The 27,978-nt window shown below is 32.2% G+C and overlaps 3 protein-coding genes across 5 annotated transcripts; 2 read left to right on the top strand and 1 right to left on the bottom strand.

The window, feature by feature from the left end:
- The first annotated feature begins 1,128 nt into the window (after nt 1–1,128).
- Nucleotides 1,129–8,330, top strand: LOC139515758 (large ribosomal subunit protein uL11m-like). Its single transcript, XM_071305440.1, has 4 exons — nt 1,129–1,296; nt 3,371–3,466; nt 4,222–4,315; nt 7,989–8,330. Exons 1-4 carry the CDS (start codon nt 1,156–1,158, stop codon nt 8,249–8,251), a joined length of 594 nt encoding a protein of 197 aa, XP_071161541.1. The 5' UTR covers nt 1,129–1,155; the 3' UTR covers nt 8,252–8,330.
- Nucleotides 8,331–12,374: 4,044 nt separating this feature from the next.
- Nucleotides 12,375–27,931, bottom strand: LOC139515784 (ribosomal RNA processing protein 36 homolog). 3 transcript variants are annotated; one of them, XM_071305477.1, is made up of 10 exons: nt 27,846–27,931; nt 26,066–26,329; nt 25,311–25,326; nt 24,695–24,755; nt 24,173–24,250; nt 17,574–17,640; nt 16,583–16,687; nt 14,763–14,837; nt 13,438–13,555; nt 12,375–12,548 (listed from the first exon to the last, which is right to left on the bottom strand). In XM_071305477.1, exons 2-10 carry the CDS (start codon nt 26,306–26,308, stop codon nt 12,415–12,417), a joined length of 897 nt encoding a protein of 298 aa, XP_071161578.1. In that variant the 5' UTR covers nt 26,309–26,329; nt 27,846–27,931; the 3' UTR covers nt 12,375–12,414. The 3 variants fall into 3 exon arrangements, with proteins under 3 accessions (XP_071161578.1, XP_071161576.1, XP_071161577.1); XM_071305475.1 differs by having other exon boundaries at nt 27,835–27,875; XM_071305476.1 differs by having other exon boundaries at nt 27,795–27,853.
- Nucleotides 19,159–22,098, top strand: LOC139515757 (uncharacterized). The gene is made up of 2 exons (XM_071305439.1): nt 19,159–19,500; nt 19,745–22,098. The coding sequence occupies exons 1-2, from the start codon at nt 19,289–19,291 to the stop codon at nt 21,075–21,077; spliced, it is 1,545 nt and encodes a 514-aa protein (XP_071161540.1). The 5' UTR covers nt 19,159–19,288; the 3' UTR covers nt 21,078–22,098.
- Nucleotides 27,932–27,978: the final 47 nt, after the last annotated feature.

Genomic DNA, 27,978 nt, shown 5'->3' with positions numbered 1-27,978 from the left:
AAATTTTAGGACACTATTTGTGTTTTACTAGTTATTCCTGCAATAGTTTATCAAATGCCAATTATTGATTTTAGCATTTGCAATGGTATATAGTAGATTAAATTTTTGATTCATCAGTAAAATTGTCTTGAACATCCTTCCTGTTACTGATTATGATTATGATGTTACTTTTTATCAGGTAACATGACAGAACGTAACAGAAAGGAATTGCGCAGTACTTTTTGTTCATTTACTCGAATTGTGTAGAAGTTTACTTCCACCTACATATCAATTTGATAAGATACTATGAAACACATGTACTGTTATAGTGCTGAAACTGAAATATTCTCAGAAGGTACACAAAAAGAATGTAACAGCTTAGATCAACAAAATTATTTTCCCACAAATTCTGATCTTTAAGGAGTTCAGATTTTTCAAACTGGCTGCTATACACCTAAACATATGAAGTCATACATTCAGGAAATGATTCTCTTCACATTGCATTACAAGAAATAAATTTTTGGTCTTTCGAACGTGTCCACAGCTTAAAAAAAACCAGCGGTAACAGGAGGGAAATTACCCCTGGGGACAACATTTAAAAGACCTTTAAAAATGCAAAATTTTCTTACATGCTTCAGTTATAACAAAATCAGACCAGTAATGGAGAAGTTCTATACATAATCTATCACTCACGGATTTGGGAAAATCAGAAGGCTGCCAAGTTTACTTAATTTAGATTATTCTTTGAGTGATTTAATTTTCAGAAAATAACAGGGGACATGATTTTTTTTTTTGGGAGGGACCATTTAAATCATAATATTTTATTAGAAGAAAAATTAAAAAGAATGTTTAATTGGGTGCAGTTGGTGCATTATATATACCCTATAGTCAGTATAGTGACTAAAACTTGAAAATTTCCAAAAAGATGCCTGAAAAAAAAATGCTTGTGAAAGATCGGGACATGGTAATTAGACTTTTTCAGATATTGTCTCATATATTCTTTATGTATATGAATGTTGCCTGTTGTAAATAAATACCCCCTCCCCCTTATTTAATAAAATATAAATCCGGATATTTTTTCCCATTCCGGTATTGTAACTATGACTTAATTTTTGAGAAATCTAAGGGAAACAACTCTATAGTTATTTCGGGATTCTCTAGAGTTATCCAATAAAAATGGCTGCACGGGGTGCAAGGAAAGTTGCTAAAGGGGCAAAGAGAGGTGTAGAGAAAATTATCCATCCCCCGTTTTTGAAGACAAATATAAACTCCTGTCAAGCTGCTCCAGCTCCACCTCTTGGACCAAATCTTGGACAGGTAACATACATAACGAACACATAAATTTATCACGAACAACTTACTAACACTAGTAACAGTAACAAATTATCACCATTCCGTCTACTGGTGTATTGAAATACATATTTCTATCTGTAATATATAAACAATAAGAAAAATTTCTTTTCTTTTTTTTAGGGGCATGTCATATGCTTTTCTATGGGGAAATATACAATCTGATACAACCAGAGGTCACTCTTTGACATTATCAATACAATACACGTTATCGCTATTTGTCCGCCATTACTGAATATCACACAGGTTCCCGTAAAATTTTGACGTCACAAAACAAAATATCTGACGCCACAATGGAAAGTGTCAAAAGTTCAAGCGGCCGGGTCAACCAGGATTAGCGATAAGGTGTATTGGAATGTCCTAGACCTAGTGTACATTTATGTCAGTTTGGTATGGTCAATACATTTGGTAAAGTTATCTCTCCTTAACCAGTTTTTGGGTTATGTGTATATATGGATTGCAGTTCGAAATTGAATTGTATAGAAACAGAATGCAAAGCGTTATTCTAGAAGGAGCTGTCTCTGAACAAGTACCAGTACTCTCTGGTGTTCCTCAAGGAACAGTTCTTGGACTGCTACTGTTCCTGGCCTACATAAACGACATGCCAGAAACAGCAACATCATCAGAGACCAAACTTTTTGCAGACGACAGCCTCCTCTATCGGACTATCAGTAACCAAGCAGAAAGTGAGCTACTACAGAAAGATCTCACATCTTAGAGGATTGGGAAGATAAGTGGCAAATGAGCTTCAATGCAAAACAATGCATTGTAATTAGAATACAACCCAAGAACCATCCTGTAATACATGTACCAACTAATTACAAATTACACGGACACACACTGGACACCGTTGAAGCTAGTAAATACCTGGGAGTTACTATCAGCAATAATTTAACCTGGGACAGACACATCGACAACATAGTGGGAAAAGGAAACAAAACACTAGGCTTTATACGACATAACCTAAAAGATTGCACTAAACCGGTCAAAGCAGCAGCATATTCAACAATAGTAAGACCTCAGTTGAATATGCTTGCATAGTATGGGACCCTACGAAACAGGCTAAAATAAAAGCAATCGAACAAGTGCAGAAAAGACCAGCTAGATTTGTAAACAACAATTACACAGACTGCACACCTGGCTGTGTAACAAAAATGGTAACATCTTTAAAATGGGAAAGCCTTGAAGACCGCAGGAAACAAAATAGGCTATGCATGCTGTTCAAAATCCAACATGATCTGATAGACATAGATAGGCACCAATATCTGACACCAAACGATAGCCGGACCAGAGGTAAAAACCGCTTCTTCCAAGAAAGGGCCACAACAGACGCCTTCCGACAATCATTTTTTCCAAGGACCATTAGAGACTGGAACCAACTGCCAACATCAGCAACATCAGCTGACACAGTTGATGGATTCAGAGCTGCCCTGAAGGCATGCTCTGCTAAAATTTAGACAGTAACATCCTGTAAATAGTTTTAATTGTATATATATTGAGAACGTTTTATCCTGTAAATAGCCAAGAGAAAACTTTCTGTGTTGTCCGACATTGCGTTAGTTTTCGCGGGACCTCATACATTCAAAATTTGAATTCGGTTCCTTACCTGGAAGAAGAAGAAGAAGTTTGATTTGTTCCCTTGATTTATAATTTGTAACCATTCAATGTACATGCGTTTGAGAAATAGAATTATTAATTTGAACATTAATGTTAAATCACTTTTGCCAGAGTAAAGCATTAAACTAGTAACGGTTAACTGTTTTTTGGTTTGTCTGACGGAAAAAAGAAATTTGAAGTTTACTACTATATCAAGTAAAAGATCTAAATTTTCTGTCTGACCAAAAGATTTTTTGTTTGACAATTTGTCAGTCAGACAGAGTTTGGGATACACTGGAAACAGTAAAAGACTAAATACTTTTCTTCTTTCTTATTCTTGTCAAGCATACATGTTGATTAACACCAAGATACATATATTATGTATATAATTAGTAATGCTAAGCTCTGATCAGGCTATTAAATTGAACATTTTCTTTTTTATTAGCGTGGGGTACAAATTGCTGCCTTTTGTAAGGAATTCAATGAGAAGACAAGTCACATAAAAGAAGGGATACCATTGCCTACCCGAGTCTTCGTTAAGGTATAGATGTACATTTTGTATTTACTATTAGTGCAAGTTTTTCAAATGGCATATAAAAGTCAAAAGACTGATTTTGAAACCAGTTTCATGTTTAAGAATATACGTTTACATCATTCATGTCATTTCAGTATTGTTTTAACAGCTTAATGCATTAATTTTGTAAGAATTCTTAGAAATCATTTAAACTAAAAGGATAAAATAGAAGGTGTATTTTGAAAAAAAAGCTTATTAATATGTATGCACTGAAGTTATGTCAATGTAAAATTCATTTAATGCAATTCTGGAAACTGTTTGATTCAATCTTAAAATGTTAAGTCTTTAAAAAATCAAAATTTTTGTCTATTTGTTGCAAGTTTTTAATATTTCTGCCTTTCTCATCACTTGACTTTTCTTTTTTTTTTATACAAAAAATGAATTGTGAACAATAAGAGTCCACTCTGAAATATTTAAATATACATACATAATTAAACAGTATTAACACTTGTTCAAACTGATTTTAAAACAGAAAATAAATTATTATATTATGTAAATGTATTTCCAGGAAATGATGCTGCACAGTCATTTATAAAGTTAAGAAAATGGGTTTTGATTGTCAATGAGACACGTCTCCAGTAGTGACCAAGTGACACAGAAAATTAACAGTAGTAGGTCACTTTACGGCCATCAACAATTAAGAAAACCCAATCCTAAAAGTCATCTTAGCATTTAAAATCCATTGGGGAAAAAATATTGACTACAAATTTTGTCTTTTTCAGCCTGATAGAACATTTGATCTATTAATCAAGTCACCAACTTCTACATATTTTTTACTCATGGCTGCTGGTATTCAGAAGGGTGCTAGAAATCCAGGTAGGGTTTTAATTGCAGACCAACTTCATTGAAAAGTAGGTCGTTGATAGATTTTTGCTGATAATTCTTCCATTTTTTACAATTTTGTTTTAGACTTGATGATTTAGAGATTCGCATGTTGTATTCACCAGTTAACTGTTAATATACATATACTCCACATCTCGTTTTATTCTTATTGTAAAACCATATATGACCTGCTTTTTCCTGGAATCGACTTAGCAATTTATGTCAGATGACCCTGGAATCAAACTATCATTGGAGCTATCATTGATTATGTGCTAAGGAAAAGTTAACTAAAAAAGCTGCCTAAAACCAGTTTTTTATACCCACTTTTGATGTTTGTTTAAGTCAAGTTTTAGCAGGTAAAATGATTTTTTGAAAAACAAGTGATTTTAAAAGCTATACAGTGTTCTCCCCAGAAATTTTGGATAGCATCACATTTTGCGTAAAAAAAAATAACAGTATTTTTTTTTAATGTCATTTGTCGCGTCGCGTTGATGCTTTATTTCCTCTATATGTTTTAGTTTATATTGTTCAATTCATAACTGAGAATACAATTAAACTATAACAACAAAAACAGTTGTTTCAGTTTATGTTTTCTTTATACATTTATAGTTTATACAGAATTATTTTTTTCCTCTTGTGCCAAATAAAAATAAATATGTGCTTTCAGTTACCCAACAATAAGTCAAATGAATGAATGGTTCATTATAGCGCAACCTGTATATATACAAAACTAAATATCTAGTACACAAAATTAACTATTTTTTTTATATTATATTAAGTAAAGATAAAGTACTAGTAGCAAAAGTAGCAAAAAAATATCAATTTAAATACTTTTTTTTTATCATGTTTATGAAATTCATTGTTTCATGGCACTGAATGAATTAGTCCCTGTTATTTCTTATCTTTACATCAAAATGATACGTATTTTTAACAAAGTTATCTAACAAATAGTCTATTAATGCGTAGTTTTCTCTATTGGTATATTTTTTCTGTCTACCGTCCGTCTGTTGTTATTATCGTGAAAATGCGGATTTTTGACATATCTGGTCCGGTTCCGATCCGTAATTTACACAAAAATGTGCAATGGCGGCCGTAGAAAAATTTACGAAAATGAGTCCGAGAATAAACATTGTTTGACAAGAGATTGTGAATGAATAAGACGCTTTTAATGCATTAAATGAATTAAACATAAACTTAAGCCAATTATGATCACTTTTTAAAGAAGTATAAAACTTATTTTAGCTCAAAACCAAAATTCTCGCTCTCGTATTACCGGAAGAGAAAGAAAGTATTTTTTGGAGAGTTGCACAAATAAACGACCTTTTAAAAAAATAAAAAATCGTTTTAATCTTTGAAATTTCGTAATACAAAACATAGATTTCGAATTGTTTTTGTGATTGCATTTTTCCATGTCGAAATTGGTGATTGCAGACACGTGGTATTAGTCATGTCACAAGTGTCAGCTTGGGATATTCGCATCCAAACAGTTATCACCCTGAGGGCAATTAACACCTGGCTATTCAATCTCTTAATTGCCTTTAGTGTCCGACTTAAAGGGATTACAATTAAAGGTGATATAATTTTTATGATCATAATCGATAATAGATGAAAGTTCAAAATTGAGGACAAGTAAAATAGCATCTTTAAAATAATTATAGCGTCGCGGGAATTATTATACCATCACGGTGAAAAAATATAGCGTCGCGGTACCGCGACGCTAAAACGGCCTGGGGAGAACACTGCTATAATCAGGAAGTTGTGTTCTTAAGTCAATTTACTTTCACCAAAATTAATAACACAACTGGAAGGAATTGTGTTTGCGTTTTATCTTGAAAACTATAATCGTTAGAAACAAATTGTAAACAACAAGAAATGACCAGTAATTCAAAATATAAGTGCTTAATTGATTGATTGTTGGTTGCTTAATGTCCAGTGGCAAATATTTCATGCATGTTTAGTGCTTTATTGAGCTAATGTTCTTATTTAAAGTTTTTACCTTCAGTGATTTTAGTGTTTTTTTCTTATCATCTTGAACAGGTTGAAAAATATTACAGATAAAAACTTCAACATCTACAAATGAATTTATAAATAATAGGTTTATCAAGACTTTGGCATCAATAAATAACAAACATATGATTCTTCTGGCGGGAGTCAAAATCTCCTGCTTTTTTAGCCTTCTTCTGTCCTTTCTGTTAAGAATTTAATATTCAGCTTTTTTCTAAAATTTAATCCGAAATTTTTTCCAATGTCAATTTTTGTTATACGTTTTTTATTGTACATGTAATTCCCTTGTTGACCTAAATCAATATTGATTAAAGGTGATTATTACCAGCATCTTCAGTGAACAGCTCACTGGCTTCAATTGATTGAATCCTCCTAAGTTTGGGAACAACAATAGTTCCTTTCAATCAGATTGTCTCCAGTTGTAACCTACATGTAAATGAATATCATTACTAAACTTCTTTTTGCTTATTCATTTCAATCAGATTGGCTCTAGCTGGTATTCTTTTTAGTGTCTTGACTGAACAGTCAGGATTCTACTTCGTCAAAATTATCTCTCCATTACGCCAGTACATTTTCGCAATCGTAGAAATGGAAGCCATTGTAGGGATGACCCACCAATTTTGCTGTTGAAAACCGATAAATTTATCTAGGCCTACATAGCACCATTACGATCCTTATAAGTCAGTTGTATTTTAAAAGACAAATGTATCTACTAGCTAATGATCATCAGTTAATGATATTGTCTGCATTAATTCAACTTTAAACTATTGTCTGATCGGTTGTCAGGTGGAATTTTCGAAAATTCTTAAACATTTAAAAAAATTCTAATTAAATATTTCGTGGAAGGGCTAAAAAAATTCAGTGGTTGAAGATTATAAACACTAGTTATCACACACACAAAATTATATTTTTTCGAAGATATGCATTTTCATCATCCAACTTAAAAGACTGTCGTCAAGTACTTTTAGTAAAAAAAAAATAGCTATTCGAACACACCTACTCTGTTTTGTGATTCATTAGATAGGTATTTCACTTGACCCATATATTTCATCTTTTCGTACTGTGATTTTTTAATGTTATGAAGTCAACCTGTAGCTTCGATTTATAAAAATGATAGAATCTGAAGTGAGATGATATATCAAATACTCTTGCTTTGTACGTTTTAAAGACAAAATATATACCTCAAACACGCCCTAGCATAAATTGATTTTCTTTTTTCAATACAATTCTTACTAATTTTTTTGATTTTTTTCTTGAGTCACATAATGGAAGGGCAGACACGAAAATTACTGAACTAATAGATTGATATGTTCTCCATCCATGGTAGTTTGGAAGAAAAAAAATTGGAGGTTATGCATTTTCTACATCCAACTTGATAGATACCCATGTCGTTGACTTGGTATCTAATTGTTCTGCTTAACTTTGTAATAGATCAATTGAAAACTTATGCAAATGGTGTTTTTAAAATAAAACACTTCATATTTGAGAAGAAAATCATTGTTTTATTTGTTGCTATTAACTTAAATTTTGTTACTATAGTAAACATTACAGTAAGCAGTTATCGCCTTCTCTGACAAAGAGCTTCAATTCTTTTGTTCTATTTCAACTGGGTTTCTGCCTGTGAATGTTTTTTTTTCAATAAATATTTTAAATTATTTTGCAGGAAATGAAATAGCTGGGAAGGTAACAGTGAAGCATATTTATGAAATAGCAGAAATCAAAAGTAAAGATCAAGGATTCGAACATGTTGACCTTAAAAATATTTGTCAGCTAGTCATTGGAGCTGCACACAGTATAGGCATTGAAGTTGTCAAAGACCTTGACCCAGAGGAATATGGAGAATTCTTAGCGGAAAGAAAGTTAATAGTAGAACAACAAGATAAAGAACTTGAAGAAAAGAAACAAGCAAAATTGTTACGATTATAGAAATATTGTATATACATGTATTGTATGGTTGGATGTGTGAAAGTGGTATAAAATTTTATTAAAATTTAGTGTTTAAAAATGTTTTTACTTTTTTTTCATGCACTTTGTGAAATTGTGTCTCATTTGTTTCACTGATATTTGGAAGATAGTGTTTAGTCTGTCACAAATCCATCATAAGGTATATGCATGTTTTACAGGCTTATGTCAAATGATGCTATTGTTGGTTTATACATGTACTAGTCAATGTAGTCATCCACATTATGTCTTACTTAGGTGTTTCCTTTCCTTTGGCAGTAGGGGCCTCGAATAGCTGAGTGGTCTAAGTTGTTACTACTGTAATCACTAGCCAGTCAACACTGAGGTTGTGAGTTCGATCCTTGATCGTGCGGGTGCAATCGACTCCAATCTTTATTGACTAGGATTGTCAGTTTTCCTAACAAAGGTCGTGGTTTTCTCCCAGCACTCCAGCTTCCTCCAACAATAAAAACTGGCCTCCACAAAATAGCCTACATACAGTGCTAAAAAGTGGCGTTAAGACACCAAAAATAAAATAAAATCTTCTTTTTCATTGTTCGCTAGTGAAAGCTACTCATCCTAAATGATTGGATTGACATTTCTTAGGTTTAATATGCATTCAGTACAAATTATTTTTATGAATACTGATCTGTATTTTCATTTTTGGGCTTTCTCCGGGCACTCTGGCTTTCTCCACCAATAAAAACTGGCTGCCAGGAAATATCCCCAAAGCGGTGCTTAAAACACCAAAAATCAAATCAATCAATCCTGTGGCAGTAAAGATGCCAGCTTCAACATTTGCATATACTTTAACATGATATTCTCACTTACGATAACAAACATTATTATGAAGGTTATTCATGATAAGAGCTTTTAAGTTTGACCTTCAACTCACTTTCTCGTTTTAGTTTCCTGATGAGGTCTGCTCCTGAGCAACTATGTATGATATGTCAAAATATATTTTGTATGCATACTTGTATTCTAATTAGTTGTATATAAATATAGGAAGATGTGGTATGAGTGCCAATGAGATGCTTGATTTAAAGGCACTCCATTGGTTAGGTATGGCTTAAAGATTTTTGTAGGTATATAAACAATAATATAACACAATAATATAAATCTATACACATAAGAAATACCTAACTATAAACACAAATATCACTCAATTATACTTTCATTCAAACAAAGAAGGAAATAGCTACAATAAAGGTTGACTCAAGATCAGAATATTGTTTAAAGTAAAACAACAGAAACCAGGTCATCAACCCTTATTTTCACAGTAAGTTTTCATGCATAATTTCAGAAGTTCCATCAATTGCTAATTTACAAAATTACAAAAAATTCAAAACCGGTACCCGATTGCAGTATGAATTTACACACAGGTCAACTAGTAATTGCTTAAGTGAAAGGTTGTATGAAGTAAGTGCAGTGTAATAAAAAATATTTTATTATCTTATTCTGGTGATTCAATGTCTGAGTCAACAAATTTAAAAAAAAAACTAGAGGCTCTTAAAAGCCTGTGTCGCTCACCTTGGTCTATGTGCATATTAAACGCAAGACAGGTGGATTATGACAAAATTGTGTTTTGGTGACGGTGATGTGTTTGTAGATCTTACTTCACTTAACATTCTTGCTACTTACAATTATCTCTATCTATAATGAACTTGGCCCATTAGTTACAGAGGAATATATTTTGTTAAAATTAACAAAAATTTACAAAATTTGTTTAAAATTGACTTTAAAGGGCAATAACTCCATTTTGGTCATGTTGACTTATTTGTAGATCTTACTTTGCTGAACATTAATGCTGTTTACAGTTTATCTCTATGATAATATTCAAGATAATAACCAAAAACGGAAAAAATTCCTAAAAATTGCCAAATCAGGGGCAGCAACCAGACAACAAGTTGTCCGATTCGTCTGAAAATTTCAGGGCTGATAGATCTTGACTTGATAAACAATGTAACCTCATGTCAGATTTTCTCTAAATGCTTCGGATTCAGAGTTTTAAACCAAAATCTACATTTTACCCCTGTGTTCCATTTTTAGCCATGGCTGCCATCTTGGTTGGTTGGCTAGGTCACCAGACACATTTTTTTAACTAGATACCCCAATAATGATTGTTGCTAAGTTTGGTTAAATTTGGCCCAGTAGTTTCAGAGGAGAAGATTCTTGTAAAAGTTAACGACGATGGACGAAGACTATGACGGACAACGGATGCCAAGTGATGAGAGAAGCTCACTTGGCCTTTTAGGCCAGGTGAGCTAAAAAAAGAAAACTTAACAGTACTTTAGTTTAAGGAACACTAGTTTAACAAGAATATGTCCATAGTACACGGATGCCCCACTCCCACTTTCATTTTCTATGTTCAGTGGACCGTGAAATTGGGGTCAAAACTTTAATTTGGAATTAAAATTAGAAAGATCATATCATAGGGAACATGTGTACTAAGTTTCAAGTTGATGTAACTTTAACTTCATCAAAAACTACCTTGACCAAAAACTTTAACTTGAACTTTGCACTATCATTTTCTATGTTCAGTGGACCATGAAATTGGGGTCAAAACTATAATTTGGCATTAAAATTAGAAAGATCATATCATGGGGAACATGTGTATTAAGTTTCAAGTTGATTGGACTTCAGCTTCATCAAAAACTACCTCGACCAAAAACTTTAACCGGACCAACGAACGGAGGCACAGACAGACGGACGGACGAACGGAGGCACAGACCAGAAAACATAATGCCCCTCTACTATAGTAGGTGGGGCAGTAGGTGGGGCATAAAAATATTAATTTGGATATGAAAGCTTCTAAATAATACTTATGAACATTTGTTTTATTAGTTCTAATAGTTGTTTTGTTGGCCAATAAATTGCTTTGTTTTTTAACAGGAAGTTATTTCATTTGTTATAACTGATATGGTGATATTTAAGGGAAATAATTTGAAATGTATCATATGTACAGCAGAATACCATTTTGATTATGTCCCTTTAAAAGTTTCAACACTTTAAAAATTTCACTCATGATGAGTCATCTTAAAAATAAAAAGTTGTGAAAAAACTGATGAAATCATTCTTTAATACAAATTATTTATAAAATGTTATTACTATAAAATTTGTTCCTGTTTTCAGACTTGTTTTCCTTTATACATAGTAAATCACATTAGCATAAATTTTATCATAAATCATATCAATCACAAGATTTGGGAAGAAAATGGTAAAAACAATAGGAAATTATGAATTATTACACTGCACTTGTTTTATACCGACAGCCTTTCACCGAATCAATGAGCGAAAATGCTTTAGCAAGTTTGTAGAGTTAATTCAAAGTTCAAGGAGAATATTCACAATATTAGTCTTATATTTCATTAAGGTGGTACCTAACACTTTCACTAAAATTAATTTGGCTCCTTTAATTTTCATAAAATTTTGACAAAGTATTTACTTTGAAGCCAAGCGACGATATGAAAAAATTCAAAAATTTTAAAACCAACCATTTTGTCAGAAAAATTACACTGGTTATATAGCAGTTTGACCAATTTTGATCATTGCGAAGCTTAGTTTTCCCTTTACAACACAACATAGTTAAAACGTTTAGCTGACTTTAGAGTTATCTCCCTGTAGTGTTAGGTACCACCTTAAATTAAAGACCAAGATCTCAAATACACTGGTTGTCTTATTTCATCTCTTCAAGTTTCTTTGTTGCATGTAGTTACAAGATTTGGTGTTGATGGAATATTTTAAGCGGTTTCTGTTTAATTTATACACAACCATTATTTAGATTGGGCGAAAAATGGTATGTAGATCTCTATAGATTTCTTTTGGTTATTAATGGGTCAGTGTAACATTAAATGATACCTCACATTCAATCATTTAAATAAGAAGATATGGTAGCAGTGCTAATGAGACAACTCTCCATCCAAGTCACAATGTATAAAATCTAAACAATTGTAGGTCAAAGTATTATTCTGGTGAAACAGTGACCCTTTAGTTGCAAACCATTACGTCTTTAGGTCTCTGATTGAAGGTTATCTCATTGGTCATTATATCACATTTTCTTATTTCTATATCTTTAAATAGTAGGCATCAAAAACCAGCATCCCATAAAGATGTTCAAATATTTAATTGATATGCATATAATAAAATAATTAAGTCATTAATGGAAGTTTCTTCTTCTCTTTTTGTGCTGTCTTCTTTCTCTTTTTACTTAGATAATTTTCTAGTTTTCCACTCTTCTGCAACTCCTTGTATTTTTCTGCCAATTCAAGCTTGCGTAGATCAGCTTTAAAATATAAAATATATCTTAATGAGAATTTCATCATGGCAAACATAACTGTAAATCCAAATTTGTAACTCTTGCAAATTTAAACTAAACTTGTTAGACAGAATATTTTTGACAACATATTGGGAGGAACCCAACATTTGCAATGCATAAGTAATCATTTTCTCAAACCAAACAGAGATGTGGTACTTTTCATTTCTATTCAATTATTAAAAATCAACTTCATTGGCTACATTGATATATTTAGGAGATAACTGTATTCTATTTTAAGCTTCGACGGCATCAATTGGGGATTTTGATGGTAGCAAATCAAGTTTACTGGTGACACATTAGCGGAGACAGTTAAAGGTAATTTGCGACCATCAAATCCCCAATTGATGCTGTCGGAGCTTAACATACAGTATTGTTATCTCCATTCTAATGAAACTAATAGAAAACAACATTAAAACATGTAATTAAAATCTGTCATATGCCGTCTGCGCGTATGTTCCATAGCATCAATTATCAAATGATGCCATGTAAAAAAGTGATGTTATCCAATAAAAATAAACTTTACAAACGTTCTTGCATTAGAATCTCTTATTTTTGGAAGTTCATCAATTTTCCCCTATTGATAAAAGATCATTCAATGATATTGTCAATTGATAATTGTAATAAGTCAATTGAATAGTTAAGGTTCTAATTTATATATGTTGTAATACATGTAGTTACCATGTAGCACCTTAGTCATAGAAAAATTGTCTAATGATGATAAGATTCGTTATCAACATTTCTGAGGACATCATAATTTTATTGTGTTAATTATCTTTTCAATTAGTATAACATCACTGATACACTATTAGAAAAGTCCATGTTATACCCTAGAAAAATAAAGAGTTATCTTCCTTACTTTTCTTTAAGAAAAATGGCTTCTTTCCTTCCTTGACTTGAGACTGTTCCTTTTTCTTCCATTCTTTTTCCAATGTTTTCCTTTTGTCTTTCTGTTTCTCTGACTGTTCTTGTTGGTCCTTTATAGAAGATAATTCAAACATTAACGTCCAATCTCACAAAAAGGTCAATAGCAAGGTACATGAAAATTTCTTTCACAAAAGTTTTAACTTCTGTGGATCTATTATTATTTGTTGAATACCATTTTTTTGTGGAGTTTGTGGGTACAGGTGAATCATGAAATTAAATGTTCAATAAATAACAAATTTTCTATAGGCTTATATGCAGATTTTGGCAATACCACAAAACTAAATATCCACTAACATGTAAGTTTTTTTTTATTCCACAAAAATTGGTAACCACAAAAATAAATGAATCCATACTAGTATACATTGTAAATGATGCTCACACCAGTATTTAATCTTCTGACATTATGCAGATATTGAAAAGTATCATATGCATCACAATATTAAAGTATCTTTCAAATTTTTAAATGTGTTTTTTTTTCTGAATTGGTCTAAATTGATTAACTAATAGCAGAAATTCAAGGTGATTTTGATCAGAAAAATCAACATCAGACAGAAGTAGAACACATCAAAAGATCAGTATGGCCTTGCAAATGAAACAAAATTATGTTTTTAATCCAGTAAATTTGTTACTTGTATGAAAAGAATAAATAGTCACAAACTTATCGTTTTCAGCTTAAATTTTACCAGTCAGCTAGAAAAGAACATGTATTCAGACAAGGATAGTAATATCCCTATACTCTGTATTCATTTATTTGTATGAGTGCCGACGTTTTCGAGGATTAAACAAAAATTGTATTTTTATGGATATTTGATTTCGTGGTTTTAAAAAAGTCAGCTTATTGGGCTGTAGAAATTTGTATGAATAATAATGAACCCACAGTAGTATTTTCTCTATATTGAATGTTATCAACATTTAAAATACTAGAAGATGCCAGCAAATCGCATTACAATATTGGGCAATTATTGAAACAAAAGAGATTTTGCATTTCGCGGGCAGTACATTGACTGAGTATGCACGAAAGTGTATAAAACAGGGATCGATAACGATCTTCAAATTTGGATATTTTTTCAGAAATTAGTGTTGTATGTGGAAGAGATTCTTTTCAAAGACAAATTTAGGAAGAATAAATCATTACATTTATATGCCATATCACAAATATTTCTGACTTTGTATGGTTCAGAGGAGTTGCGGCTCTATGAAATCGGTATTTTCTTTTAGTAGTACATGTATAGATCATATTTACAATATCATACTAACCATTCTGTTGTATAGCATCTTGAGTTCCACTTTCTTTTCAGGATCTTTTTCTTTTTTCATAGTCTTCTTGATTTTCTAAATAAATGATTTATGAAGATAAGTATTTATTCATAATAAACTGTTATGACAGAGATATGTCTCTCCTTTTTGTCATTTTGATATTGCAAATGTTGAATATAAAATAGCAATACTTTAACATGTAAGTTATGCAAATATTCAAAGTGACCTGACTGAAGGTACAAACAATCTCCATATCAATGAGATGTGCCAATGCATATGGTTAATGAATAATGAATATGAGAATTTATTATCAGAAGTATGCATGTTCCTTAAGAAATGTGAAAAGTTTTAATGGGATTTATCTCCCTCTACTACTTGTAATTTGAACTTTATATTTTCTCTATAGTGAGTTCTAGAGCACCGTCCCTTGATGAATATTGCCCAGTAGCAATGTCAACCCTTGCTACTGTGCATTAATCATGAGGACAATCACTATTGGAGTAATCTCATATCTCATGTATCTGTAGCTAGTTCTGAAGGATCTCCCCTTGATGACCTTTGCATTGTTGTGATGTAAAAGTCCCTCATTGTTGTGCACTGGTCATGAAGAGAACTACTTCAGAATGAGATACTATATTCCTGGTTCTATTTTTACTTTTTTTTTGTTTCCCTATTAATAAACTTTATATCATATTCTTTTAATATTAAATCGGCTTCGTTACACTCAATGCCTCTTACCATAATTATATCCTACATTGCTCATATTATCAATTTATTATTTGTGTATTATATATTGTATATTTCACTAATGTTTATATAATCATTGTATTATGATGTTTTTGTATCTTGCCCGACAAGGGCCCATGATTGGTATAATAAAATAATGTCTAATGTCTCATTACCTTATGCTTAAAATTCATTTACTTTTAAAGGAGTTTTATTTATATAATAATCCGGTTTGTTAGAAATCTTGTTCGATTCATTTTGCATATTTACGTGCATTTGTAAACAAATGACCCCCCTTTTCTCTCTAAAGACTGTTATGCGTATTTAAATCATACAATTATTTCTCAAGCATTGACAGAAAATTGATATATCCTCTGATTTTCTCTTTTTTTTTGTAAACTGTTCAATAAGTCGGACACATAAATCATTTGGAAATGTTATTTATTTGAAGTCGAGTCGACAATATTCTACTTTGGTTTTTGACCTTGATTCTCTGAACACCATGTGGGCTTTGAAAAATGAACTTCAAAAGATACTGTTTTCCAGATTCTGAACAATATCTACTACACTTTCTTTAATTTGACTGATATTATTCCATAACATAAGACTGTCATCCTATCTGATTGTCTTCATGTTTTATAAGCCAAAAAAAAACCAACGAGTTAATGACCATCGGAACGTCTCTTTTGTTATCGTTCAATGACCACCGGAACGTCTCTCTTGTTATCTTTGAAAAGAAACGATGCATTCTGACTTTAAATAGACAACCAATCAGTGACCTGAATTCATGTGAACTATATTTAGCCCAAGGTAAACACTGACTTTTCATCCTTGTTTATCATGACCGCGACTTTGCCACAATACGTCTCTCGGCTGCCTGTAAACATTTGAAAAAGATATTTTTTCTTTTTGGATTTATATTTTTGTCAGTGAAGTAGCCGGCACTTGAAGCCACTGTAAACAGCGGATTTCCGTCGGCTACCGGCTTCAAAGGAAAGCCCTGGTCATGAATATAAGTCAAGGTAATGAACATCCTTGTAGTTTTTTAGCAATTTAAAATCGAAGATGTCATGATAACTTAATTGTTGAATTACCTCCTTCTCTCGACTCTTTATATCGTACAGGAAAGAATAATTAGATTTAAAGTAGCTCTCATTGTACTCTCCAGACAGGTCATCAAATCTGGGGTCCCTGGTCATCTGTAATAGAAAGCACATAATAAAAGTAAATCTAGGTAAATACATTTGTAATAAAAGTAAATTTAGGTAGATTCATGAGTATTTTAAGTAAATGTAGGTAAATGTGCAATAAAAAGTTTTAAACTGACTTAAATATAGGTTTTTTTTTGTCCCCCATATAATGTGACCCAGAGGACTTGGTGTCTGTCTGTGTGTCGATTTGATCTTGTTAGTGCTCTCACAGGTACAATTCTTGCCAGATTTTTATAAAAAACTTATACTAAAGGTAAATATCAGCAATATCTTGGACAGGTTCTATATCGGTGGACAATTTATAGTTATGCCCCTTGGAAATATAAAATATGTGCAACGCCGGGAACATAGGAACTTTTATTATTTTAGTTTAGTAAAGGAAAATTCATAAAGTCGTTGGTAAAACTATCATAAAGACTACAAAGCATTGTTCGGTTGTAGGAATGATGTTGTGAACACTTCAGAGATAAATTGAGTGATAAGAAAAAGTGACATTGCTGAACTATTATGTGATATTGATGTGTTAATACATATATTTTCAAATTTCAAATATAATAACATACTTCTTTATCCATTACAACCTTAGCTTTCTCTGATTGGGAACATTTAAATTTGACAAGTCGACATCAAATAAATATTTTGTATCACACATGATGTAATGCAAGTGATAGAATCGATTGCTCTAACCACTTTTGGTTTATGTCTGGTAAATCATTTATTCTTATAGTTGATATAAAATTGGGGTCTATTTGTTAATAGTCATCTGATCTTGTTGCATTTAATTCTAGTCTTGAAATTTGAAAAGAAATTTCTATTATCAGAAACAATAATCACAACTTGACGTATTAAAGTATTAAAATATAAGATAAATTACCTTCTTCTTAGCTGGATCACTTTCTTTGCTTAACCTCACTGGTCTTTTAGATGACATTTCCATAGGTCTATAAATAGATCAATTCATTTATAAACTATTGTTTGCTTAAAAATCTAGAAATGCATATCATGTGTGATTTAATGACTGTAATTTGTAAGGATATTTTCTGTTACCATAGTAGTTATCAATAGTCTACTGTAGTCCATCATAATGTGTTGATGGGACCAATTATGTTACCAAATGTACAAGCTTCACTTTCAAATAATCTTGAGATTCAGTCTGTGTTAGCGGTAAAGGTCGCCACACTCACCATGGGCGAATGATTTTATTTTGTGGCTAATAAAAATTCAGTTGCAATCGCCATTTTGGCGAACGAAAATTTATTCTGTTATCCGGCGTGACGTAGCAGCCGGTAGTTACAGCATCCGGGCATCACTGTAGGTGACGCTTTTCCCTAGATACTCCAATCACCGCTAATGGTCAGTTAATTGAGATAACACTTTACATTTATTAATTAAGGTGTAAACAGTAATTAGATGGCATACAATTATTTTGATAAGCTAGACAGTGTGGCACAAGGTCGTTATAGTACCAAATTAGTGTTAATTAACAGTGATGAATGTCCATACAAGTTCCCTGCAGGTGTTTGGAAAAATAACCCATCATGTTGGCCAGATCTCCAGTTTGGAGATGTGTATTCCTATTTAATTGACACGCCAGGTATTTAGAATTAAAAATTATTAAGCTGAGCACACCTATAGATAACTTTAATTATTTTTTTCCGGTTTTGAAGAATAAGGGTGTACCGATTTATGCAGTGAAATATTAGTATGAAAAGATGAGGCATATATATGTCTCTGTGTATTAAAAGTAAGCAGAAACATAATAAACACATCCTTGAAATAACTAACAAAATATGAAAAAAAATATATTCACGGCGATATTATTTAGAACTAAACACAGATTGATACATATGTAATATAGATTAATTGTGTAGCAAAGTTAATTTGGTTATAATTCTGTTCTTTTAAGTTTGATTTAAAAAAAAATTAAATGTAAAGGACGCGGACCATGATAGAAGTTGTTATAAATGAAGATGAGATGACACATCTTTGGCAATAAACTTTGCACAGTGGGTGATTTCCTCCCAGGTCAGGTGTGAAAGGATAGATTTAATATTCGTTTAGTGTCCATGTAAACTTTAATTAATACACGAAGTTATAATTATGATATGTGTCAAGTTTTTAAAATGACATGAAGCTGAAGATATAGATTAAAATAAAAAGTGAATAACTTTTAAGACTGTTACAGAATATTACTTTAAATTATTAGGAATAATACTAGGTTACGTATTAAATGTTTTAAACATGTGTTTTAAAATATTTGTCAGTTATACTGAAAATTAAAAAATGTACAAAAAAATGTACAAAGCTCCTTGTATGCTTAAGGTACTATGGAACAGAATAAATTCTTTTAGCTTTCCCCTTTTTACAAAAATCTGTTATTTTTTTTGTTTCTAGTAATTTAAATTGTTTTTGCTTATACCGGTATCTTGACATATATGTGTACCATATGTAGAGTGAACTTTTTAAAAAGGTTAATATTGGAACCTATTAAATTTAAATTGAATATAGGACAGTAAATATGCCCAGCCGCAAGGACTTGTTCTTATGTTAGTCAATGTATGATTTTCAGGCATTTTTACCCGAGCAAGTATGAAATCCTATAAGAGTTTGGATGCCCACAACTATTTTCAGTCAGGATGGGTTCAGACAGTTTACAGCTATAAGCCTGCCACCAGTGCATACACTATACTGAAATCAGATGTTAGGCCGTCACAAAGACTGAACGAGGAACCTCATCACCCATGGGTTGCCCTTTCTGCAGATGGTTCAGTAGCCGTGGCTCACTGCAATTGCATGGCAGGGTAGGTTTTAAAATCGTATTGAAATCATTTATATTTATTATGCATACAGGTTACTTTGAAGGTTGTTCTCTTTTTTTTTTTTTGATTTGCTTACGACTGTTGCAAATTTTGTGTATGATAATGTAAAGACAGGAAAAAAGTAATGGAAAAAAGGTCGCAATATTTTTTTATGTATAAAACTTGTCATAATAGTCTGTACACATATATCTCTAGATAGCAAAACAAAAATCCTATTTTTTTTTAGGCTTGCAGAATCATGTTCCCATATTGCAGCCCTTCTCTTCAAAGTAGAAGCCGCTGTGAGACTGGGATATACCACTAAACTTTGCACTGAGCTACCATGCAAGTGGAATGCTGATTTCGTTAAAAAGGTACAGCCTGCGCCCGTAAAAGACATTCAATTCTATAAAACCAGCTGTATAAACAAAGCAAAGAAGGTAAAAGTTCGACATTTGTCATCAACCCAACAAGAACAACAGACTCTTCTTCAAACTTTGCATGCTTGTAACAGCAAACATGTGGTTCTTAGTACATTTGACAACTTCTCTGACAAATTTCACTGGCAAAAAACTGTTTCCTCAGATCCGATTGTACCACAATGTCTTAGATCTCTGTACAAGGCAGAGTATGCAGACTTCACAAAAATAGATTTAAGCAGAAAATGCTCCGAAATTAATGATAGTTACAGCATGAGTAAAGAGACAATCATGTATATCTACGATGTTACTCAAAAACAGAGCTCATCTTTAACATGGCATGAACAACGCATTGGTCGAATAACATCTTCAGTAGTGTACAGTGTTTTACATACAGATTTCAACAATCCAGCGCCATCACTACTTAAAACTTTGTGTAACCCTAGTTCAAAATCACTTGATCATGTACCTGCAATTCATTGGGGTAAAGAAAATGAAAAAGTTGCGCTGCATCAGTACAGTGCAACCATGAAGACACAACATCAACATTTTAATATGAGTTCTGCAGGCTTCCTAATTTCTAAAGAAACCCCTTTTATTGGTGCTAGTGCTGACTCTGTAGCCAGCTGTTCCTGTCACGGAAATAGAGTTATAGAGGTCAAATGTCCGTTCAGTCACAAGGAATCGACATTACAGGAGTATGTAAAAGACCCTTCATCCTGCATTGTGGCTAATGGCAGAGAGGTGAAGACTACACACAAATATTACTATCAAATCCAGCTTCATATGTACGTGCATGATGTAAATTTATGTGACTTGGTAATTTATACATCAAAGGTAACAGCGATATTTTATATTTTACGCAATGACGTCTTCATTAAAGATATGATAACAAAACTGAAAGATTTTCACATTCGTCATGTGATGACAGAATTATTGACGAGACAATTGGAAAACAAGATTAAACAAGTACCTTTGAGAAATGATAAATTGTATTGCTACTGCCGATCAAAGGATGATGGAAAGGAGAATATGATTGGTTGTGACAACCCACAATGTAAAACTCAGTGGTATCATCTTAAATGTTTAAAAATGAAAAGAATACCAAAAGGACAATGGTTATGTAAAGACTGTAAAAACATTCCCGTTACTAGCTCTTAATAAATACTTTTGCATGTGGACCTGTCACCATCAGAGACGTATATAACAGTGTTCAACTTTTGTAGTTATTTATTGTTATAATTTTGTTTTTTGAGACCATTACAGCAAATTTCCTAATGCATGTAAAGGAAAACTTTGTTGGCTTGTTTGCTTTGTTTGTATAATTGTTGACACAAAGGCATAGTTAAACTTGTATATATAATATTTGAATTTAATTGGGTGTTATCATAATGATTGTACAATATAAAAACAAAGCAAGCAAGTTAACTTAAGTCTTGCTCTACATGCTTTAGGAAATTAGCTGTAAATGTTGAACTCAACAACAGTCAGATATTGATCATAAGTGCATGCATATATGTAACCTAGAACTACATATATTTTTTATTTACTATGTATATACAGTCAATATTTGAAAATAATAAACATTTATCATTCAGCCACTCTAAAAAGGATGTTCTAAATTAGAGGTATTGTCAATCACTTTCTTCATTGTAGACAATTCCTTCCCCCATGTTGGTTAATGATCCGCAAATGCGGACGAGTTTGTCTATTCGAGCTTGCTTCTTGGTGGATGCCTCATCGGTGGTTGATTTAAGCATATTGATTGGTATAGTCCCTTGTAGAATTTTGTACCGGTTTTTCATCAAACCGATCACTCTCTCAATATGAATTCTGATGCTGCTCATTTTACGCGATGTTTCAACCTCCTCTGCAGATAACTGTGATTTTCCCTTTGTAAAAGCCGGAATTATAAGTTCTGCAGAGCATACACTGGCAAAGTCGTCTTGAAGAGTAAAGCCTCTATCTGCAAGAATTTGATCACCTGGGTGATGATATATTGAACTTATAAACCCAGATGACCTCACAATTTCGGTGTCTGACACTCTACCGCCCCATACTTCAGATAAAAATGTTATTGAACCTAAAGGGCTACAGCCAATTAAAACTTTAACAGTACTGTGCTTTTTATAGTTGGAGTAGCATTTTGCTCTGGCGTTTAATTTTTTTGGTCTATCTATAAATATTTCAAAACAGTCTATTATACATGTTATAATGTTTTTAACATGGCCGACGAACCTGACCTGTAAAGGTCCCCAACCCGAATGAAGCAAAAAACGAAAACTGGAAGGGACATTATCATCGTTCTTTAAAAATCCGACAGACTGTTTTAAAATAATTTTATTCATTTGTTGATTTTGCAGTTTAATAAAGTGTTGAATAATTTCAAATGGGTGTTTGTTCATTTTATATTATGAAAGATATGTACCGTTCTATGGCACAAAGACATCACTAACTCACAAAAGAAATCGAATATGGTAACCGGGTTTCCCATCCTCATGACACAAAATCAGTATATGAACAGAAAAATATTAAAAAAGCATGGGAACAGCGCTTTCATTGCTGATATTCATCTCAAAGTTACAGTGAGACTTTTAAAGAAGAGCAAACACTCTCACCTTACTTCAATTTTTAGAGACTGTTATTAGTGCTGGTTTGTATCATTCAACTATTCAGGAAAAATGGATACATTCACTGCTATTATTAACCAAACATAAGGAACATGACTACTGCTAAAACAGTCAGTACAGTTGCTACTTTCTATAACTGTCATAGAAAGTATGCATATCTTTCGTCCTGTCTAAACAAGGGGAAAAAAAGAGACTTTAGAAGGAAGCATAAGAGGACAAGAGGCTGTCACAACGACAGGCACACCGGATTTATTAACATTTATTTGTGTCCTGGCAATATCACAAGAACCATTACTGATGATTGGTGAAAGTGAAAATCGTCAATATCAAATTTGACCTCCATTTTGTCATAAGTATCAACATATTAAAATTTGAAAAGCTAAGATTGAATGGTTCGTGAGTAAATGCAACAATGTGAATGGAAACACCATTTTACGATCTTTCAAGAACCATAACTCCTGAACGGTAAAAGTCAAAATCATCATTATTGAACTTGACCTCTATTTTGTCATCAGTAACAACATATTAAAATTTGAAAAGCTTTGGTTAAATGGTTCATGAGAAAATGCACAGACACGACTGGAAACACCATTTTTCAATCTTTCAAGAACCATAACTCCTGAACGGTAAAAGTCAAAATCGTCATTATTGAACTTGACCTCCATTTTGACATCAGTAACAACATATTAAAATTTGGGAAGCTTTAGTAGAACAGTTCATGCGTAAATGCACGGACACGACTGGAAACGCCATTTTACGATCTTTCAAGAACCATAACTCCTGAACGGTAAAAGTCAAAATCGTCATTATTGAACTAGACCTCTATTTTGTCACCAGTAACAACATATTAAAATTTGAAAAGCTTTGATTGAATGGTTCATGCGTAAATGCACGGACACGACTGGAAACACCATTTTTCAATCTTTCAAGAACCATAACTCCTGAACGGTAAAAGTCAAAATCGTCATTATTGAACTTGACCTCCATTTTGTCATCAGTAACAACATATTACAATTTGGGAAGCTTTGGTAGAACAGTTCATGCGTAAATGCACGGACATGACTGAAAACTCCATTTTTCAATCTTTCAAGAACCATAACTCCTGAACGGTAAAAGTCAAAATCGTCATTATTGAACTTGACCTCTATTTTGTCACCAGTAACAACATATTAAAATTTTAAAAGCTTTGGTTGAATTGTTCATGCGTAAATGCACAGACACGACTGAAAACTCCATTTTTCAATCTTTCAAGAACCATAACTCCTGAACTGTAAGAGTCAAAATCGCCATTATTGAACTTGACCTTCATTTAGTTGTCAGTAACAACATATTAAAATTTTAAAAGCTTTGGTTGATTGGTTCATGAGTTCATGCACGGACAACATTTGATTGCCGCCCGCCCGACCGACCGCCCGGCGTATTTTCCCAAATCAATAACCGACATTTTTGTCACAAAAATCCAGTTAAAAATCAAAAGTTATGATGCACATGGAGTGATTCATTTTGTTCACTTCACATTTGAGGTGTCCTGTGTATTTACAAAATTTAATAATTGCACCAATAAGGAAGGAATATATTTACTGCCTTTTTCAATTTAATGAGTTTTTAGCTATTGGATAGTGTTACCTGTTCTTATTTTCTCTTTTAAAAACTCTTTTAGAGGTAGGCTTCTTCACTTTATCTCCATGTACTACTTGGTTATATCTGAAAATATTCACATTGTGTAAAAAAAAAAAATAACATTGATATTTTACAATTTATTTGGATTTTGTCAATTCCAATCAGCCCACAGTTGGAGTGGGTACACTTTTATATGGTTCAATTTTCTAGACCTATTTCATTTTAAAATCATTCAACTTGAATACACAGATACAATACATTTGAATATGAGTTAAGCTTTATCAATATCATTACAAAATTCAAGGTTAAAGGCCACAGTGAACATGAGTTGGCATGAGTATATTTCAGCTTTGTTACGCTGATGATTTGAGCATCACCACGAACAGAAAATCACAAATCCAGGAATTTTTAAGTTCTTGACATTTTCATAAAAAATTTGAACTGAAGATTTTTTTACACTTTACAAATGCGTTAAAGTTCAAGTACAAGGAGACTTTTTGTTATCTCAATGAAGAATAATATACTTACACTTTTAAACCAAGCCTCTCTTTCAACTGTATTAGTTCTTCAAAAGACATATTTGATAATTCTGAAACCAAATTGTATATCCTATAAATTAATTTGAAAGTATATCACTCTTCTTACCCATCATTGGCATTTAAATTTGGTGTGGAATGTTTTTGATGAAAGTTAATCCAGAAGACTGCTTCAGGCCACCAAATTTATGAAATGTTATTTTCATTTTTCAGCACAACTTTGATACAGCTGCTGGTGGTTAGTTCTCAAGAATATTATTAGCTCAATAGTCATTGTTTTGCAATTGACATAGTTTATTATACATTTCTTAAAACTGTCAGTGTGGTTGACAAATTTAGAAATTATACAGAATCTTCTGTTCCAACTCCTTGAGTCAAAGCTAACCATACATGTATATGGTTTTTATTAGTCTTTTTAGGTTCGAAGCATTTTATGCATCTTTTTCGTTAATAGCATTCTGAGGAAGGCAATTACAGAAAAGTCTTCCATACATCAAACTAATAAATTTAAAATGTAATTTTCATTTCCTGCCTAGATGCCTTTTGGATATTTTTGTTGTTTGGTTGCTGTCTAACTGATGCCTTATATATATATATATGTAACTTACCTTGCTTAACTGTTACCTAAAAACAAAAAATAAAAACAATAACTATTGATTTGATAATGAATGCAATTCCTTGAGAAGACATATTATTTTGGGACCATATGTTGTTTGTTTTGGTTTTGTCTTTGTTTGTACATATAAAATGACCTCTAATTTGTTTTTTCTTAGGTGTTAATGTTACTGTAATCTGTTGTTCTGTCCATTAGGCTTGAAGCTTCCTGTTGATTTTTTTTTTATACTTTAATATTATACATGTAGTACAATTCAAAAGTTTTGTACAAAATATAATTTCTTTTTGTGTCTATCTTTAGAGTAATTGAACAATGACAGTTTGTCTTGTGCAAGTTGTGTGGCGACATTCTTATTTATTTAAAGATAACTGGGAATTATACCTAGCAGTATTCACTTGTTTTAACTCTACCACTTCAGGTCTTGGTTCACTTATAGAATTTCAATGTACATTAAGGCCAGTTTGTGAAATGTATATAGTTTATTGAATAAGATTTCTCCTAAACTCTGAGGCAAACAATATTTTTATTAACTCCTTTCAAACAAATATCTGTGAGAAGTGATTTTAACTAGTAGAAGAAATCACAAATCCTAACAAGTTGTTATTTTATATAATGTCTAAAAATAGCAAAAATCAACATTCAATCTATTTAAGCGTGGATCAGTTTGTGAAAATAAACTATATATATATATACATTGTATAGTAAAGTTGTACAAATGTTTAACTTATGCAACTTATTAATTCTTACTAATTCATCAGCTTCAGCCTCTTGTGCATCTGAACCTTCAGATTCAGATTCTTCAACGGTACTTTCCTCAGATGTTGTATCTGACTCTTCAACCTGCTCTTTCTTCCTCATCATATGTAACTCATCGACTGGACTTTTGGGTAATTTCGACATCTTATTCTTTTTTGCATTATTTACTGAATATGAAGCAGTTGTGTCTAATGTAGATTTTCTTTTCTTGGAAACTGATATAGTGCTAGACATTCTCTTCTATAATTACAATTTCTGCAACAACAAAATTATTTCAAGTTGGATTACTAACACATCTATTTTCATGATTTTATCATGTTTACGTTTATGAAATAATAAGTTTATTGTATGTTCCTTTAATTATTCATGAACTGTTAATTCAATGCTTTAACCTCTTTTTGAAAGAAAATAAATCATTTACGGATATACATGTTTATATCTTTGATTTTTTACTGAGTGTGATAAAGTTTTATTTCCGTGCATAATTTTTTGCCTTTTTATTTCGTGTGCTTATGTGTTTCGATGTTTTATTTATCATTTCCCCCATATTTGGTTCGATGTGCATGCTTCCTTTTTCCCCCTTGTTTGTTTTTTGTGTTTTATGTCTGTACTTATTATTTCTCTGGCTTGTCATGCATTTAATTCAAAGGTAAACCAGAATAATTTAAGTCGACCAGATATGGTATACATGTATTTACGGTATATATGTATATACATGTACTGTATGCAGTAAAGTTTTTTTTTATGTGTTCAAAATTTTATTTCATTCTTATTGCATTGATTGTTTTTATGTTTTTAAACACCTCTCTTAACTGCATTGATTGTTTTATGTTAAGCGCTTAGAGTAATTTTAATTAGATAATGTGCTATATAAATATTGTAAATTAAAGTACATAAAATTACAATGAATCACATTTTTTTTTCCTAAATCTAATACAACTAACAGATGGTAAAAGGCAACCACAAGGTCTTCATTTCTATTAATAATGACTGCATGATCTCCATGAACAGCTGAGTTACATAACTTCTAGCACTATTTTCATTAATATTTATTATTTTATTTCTGGTGCTTATAGCTTTTCCTGATTTTTGTTTTCAATGCAAGTCATTTTTGCAAATTTTATTCCACATGGATCTGTATTCAGAACCATGCACCCTCCCCCCCCCCCCCCCCCCCCCCCCCCCCATCTTTACTTATAGATGGATTTGGTAAAAAAATCAAATTCCTGATGACGAAAGCAACTGAAAGCGAATAGGGTGAACAACAGGGGGACTAGATTTAAGTTTTTACCCTTGGGCAATAACAGGCGCACTAGATTTCCCTTTTGACAAGTCAGCAAAGCTAAGTGACAGACAGGAAAGAGACCTTTTTTGCCCAAGTTGCCTGTCTGGTGGAGGTAAATTTGACAAAATAATACAGGTCAAGAAATCCACTATATAAAGCAAAATAAACATGCACTAATAACTTTTATGTTCTCAACAGGTAGCACCTGCTTCATGTCATTTCTGCTTGCCACTAGCTCTAGCCACTAGGCATAACAAAAATTTATTCCAGCTGCACATGTTTGTTTGTTGACAATATCACTATACAAATCCTTGACAATATCAAATTATTACTAAATCAGTGAATAGTCATGATAGTGTGATGGGGTTTGTAATCACTCTGTCAGAAAATTATCTATCTACATAATATTAAAGTGAGAAATGTTAAAATATCTACTTAAGTGTCATAACAAAGGCAAAGTATCGAGTTAACTGACTTTAGCAGCACCTGTTTTTATTTATAGAGCTCTTCTGCAATAAGGTAGGAAAGTTTCACTTCCGGTTAAAGTTCGCGAAAGAAAAAGAAATTTCATGTTGCTACAAGATTGGGTTTAATCGAATTTCTACAAGTTTTCTTATTT

The sequence above is a fragment of the Mytilus edulis genome, chromosome 3, assembly GCF_963676685.1.
Source record: "Mytilus edulis chromosome 3, xbMytEdul2.2, whole genome shotgun sequence".
NCBI lineage: Eukaryota > Metazoa > Mollusca > Bivalvia > Mytilida > Mytilidae > Mytilus > Mytilus edulis.
Note: the sequence above shows the minus strand (reverse complement) of the source record. Positions and strands in the feature narration are given on the sequence as shown.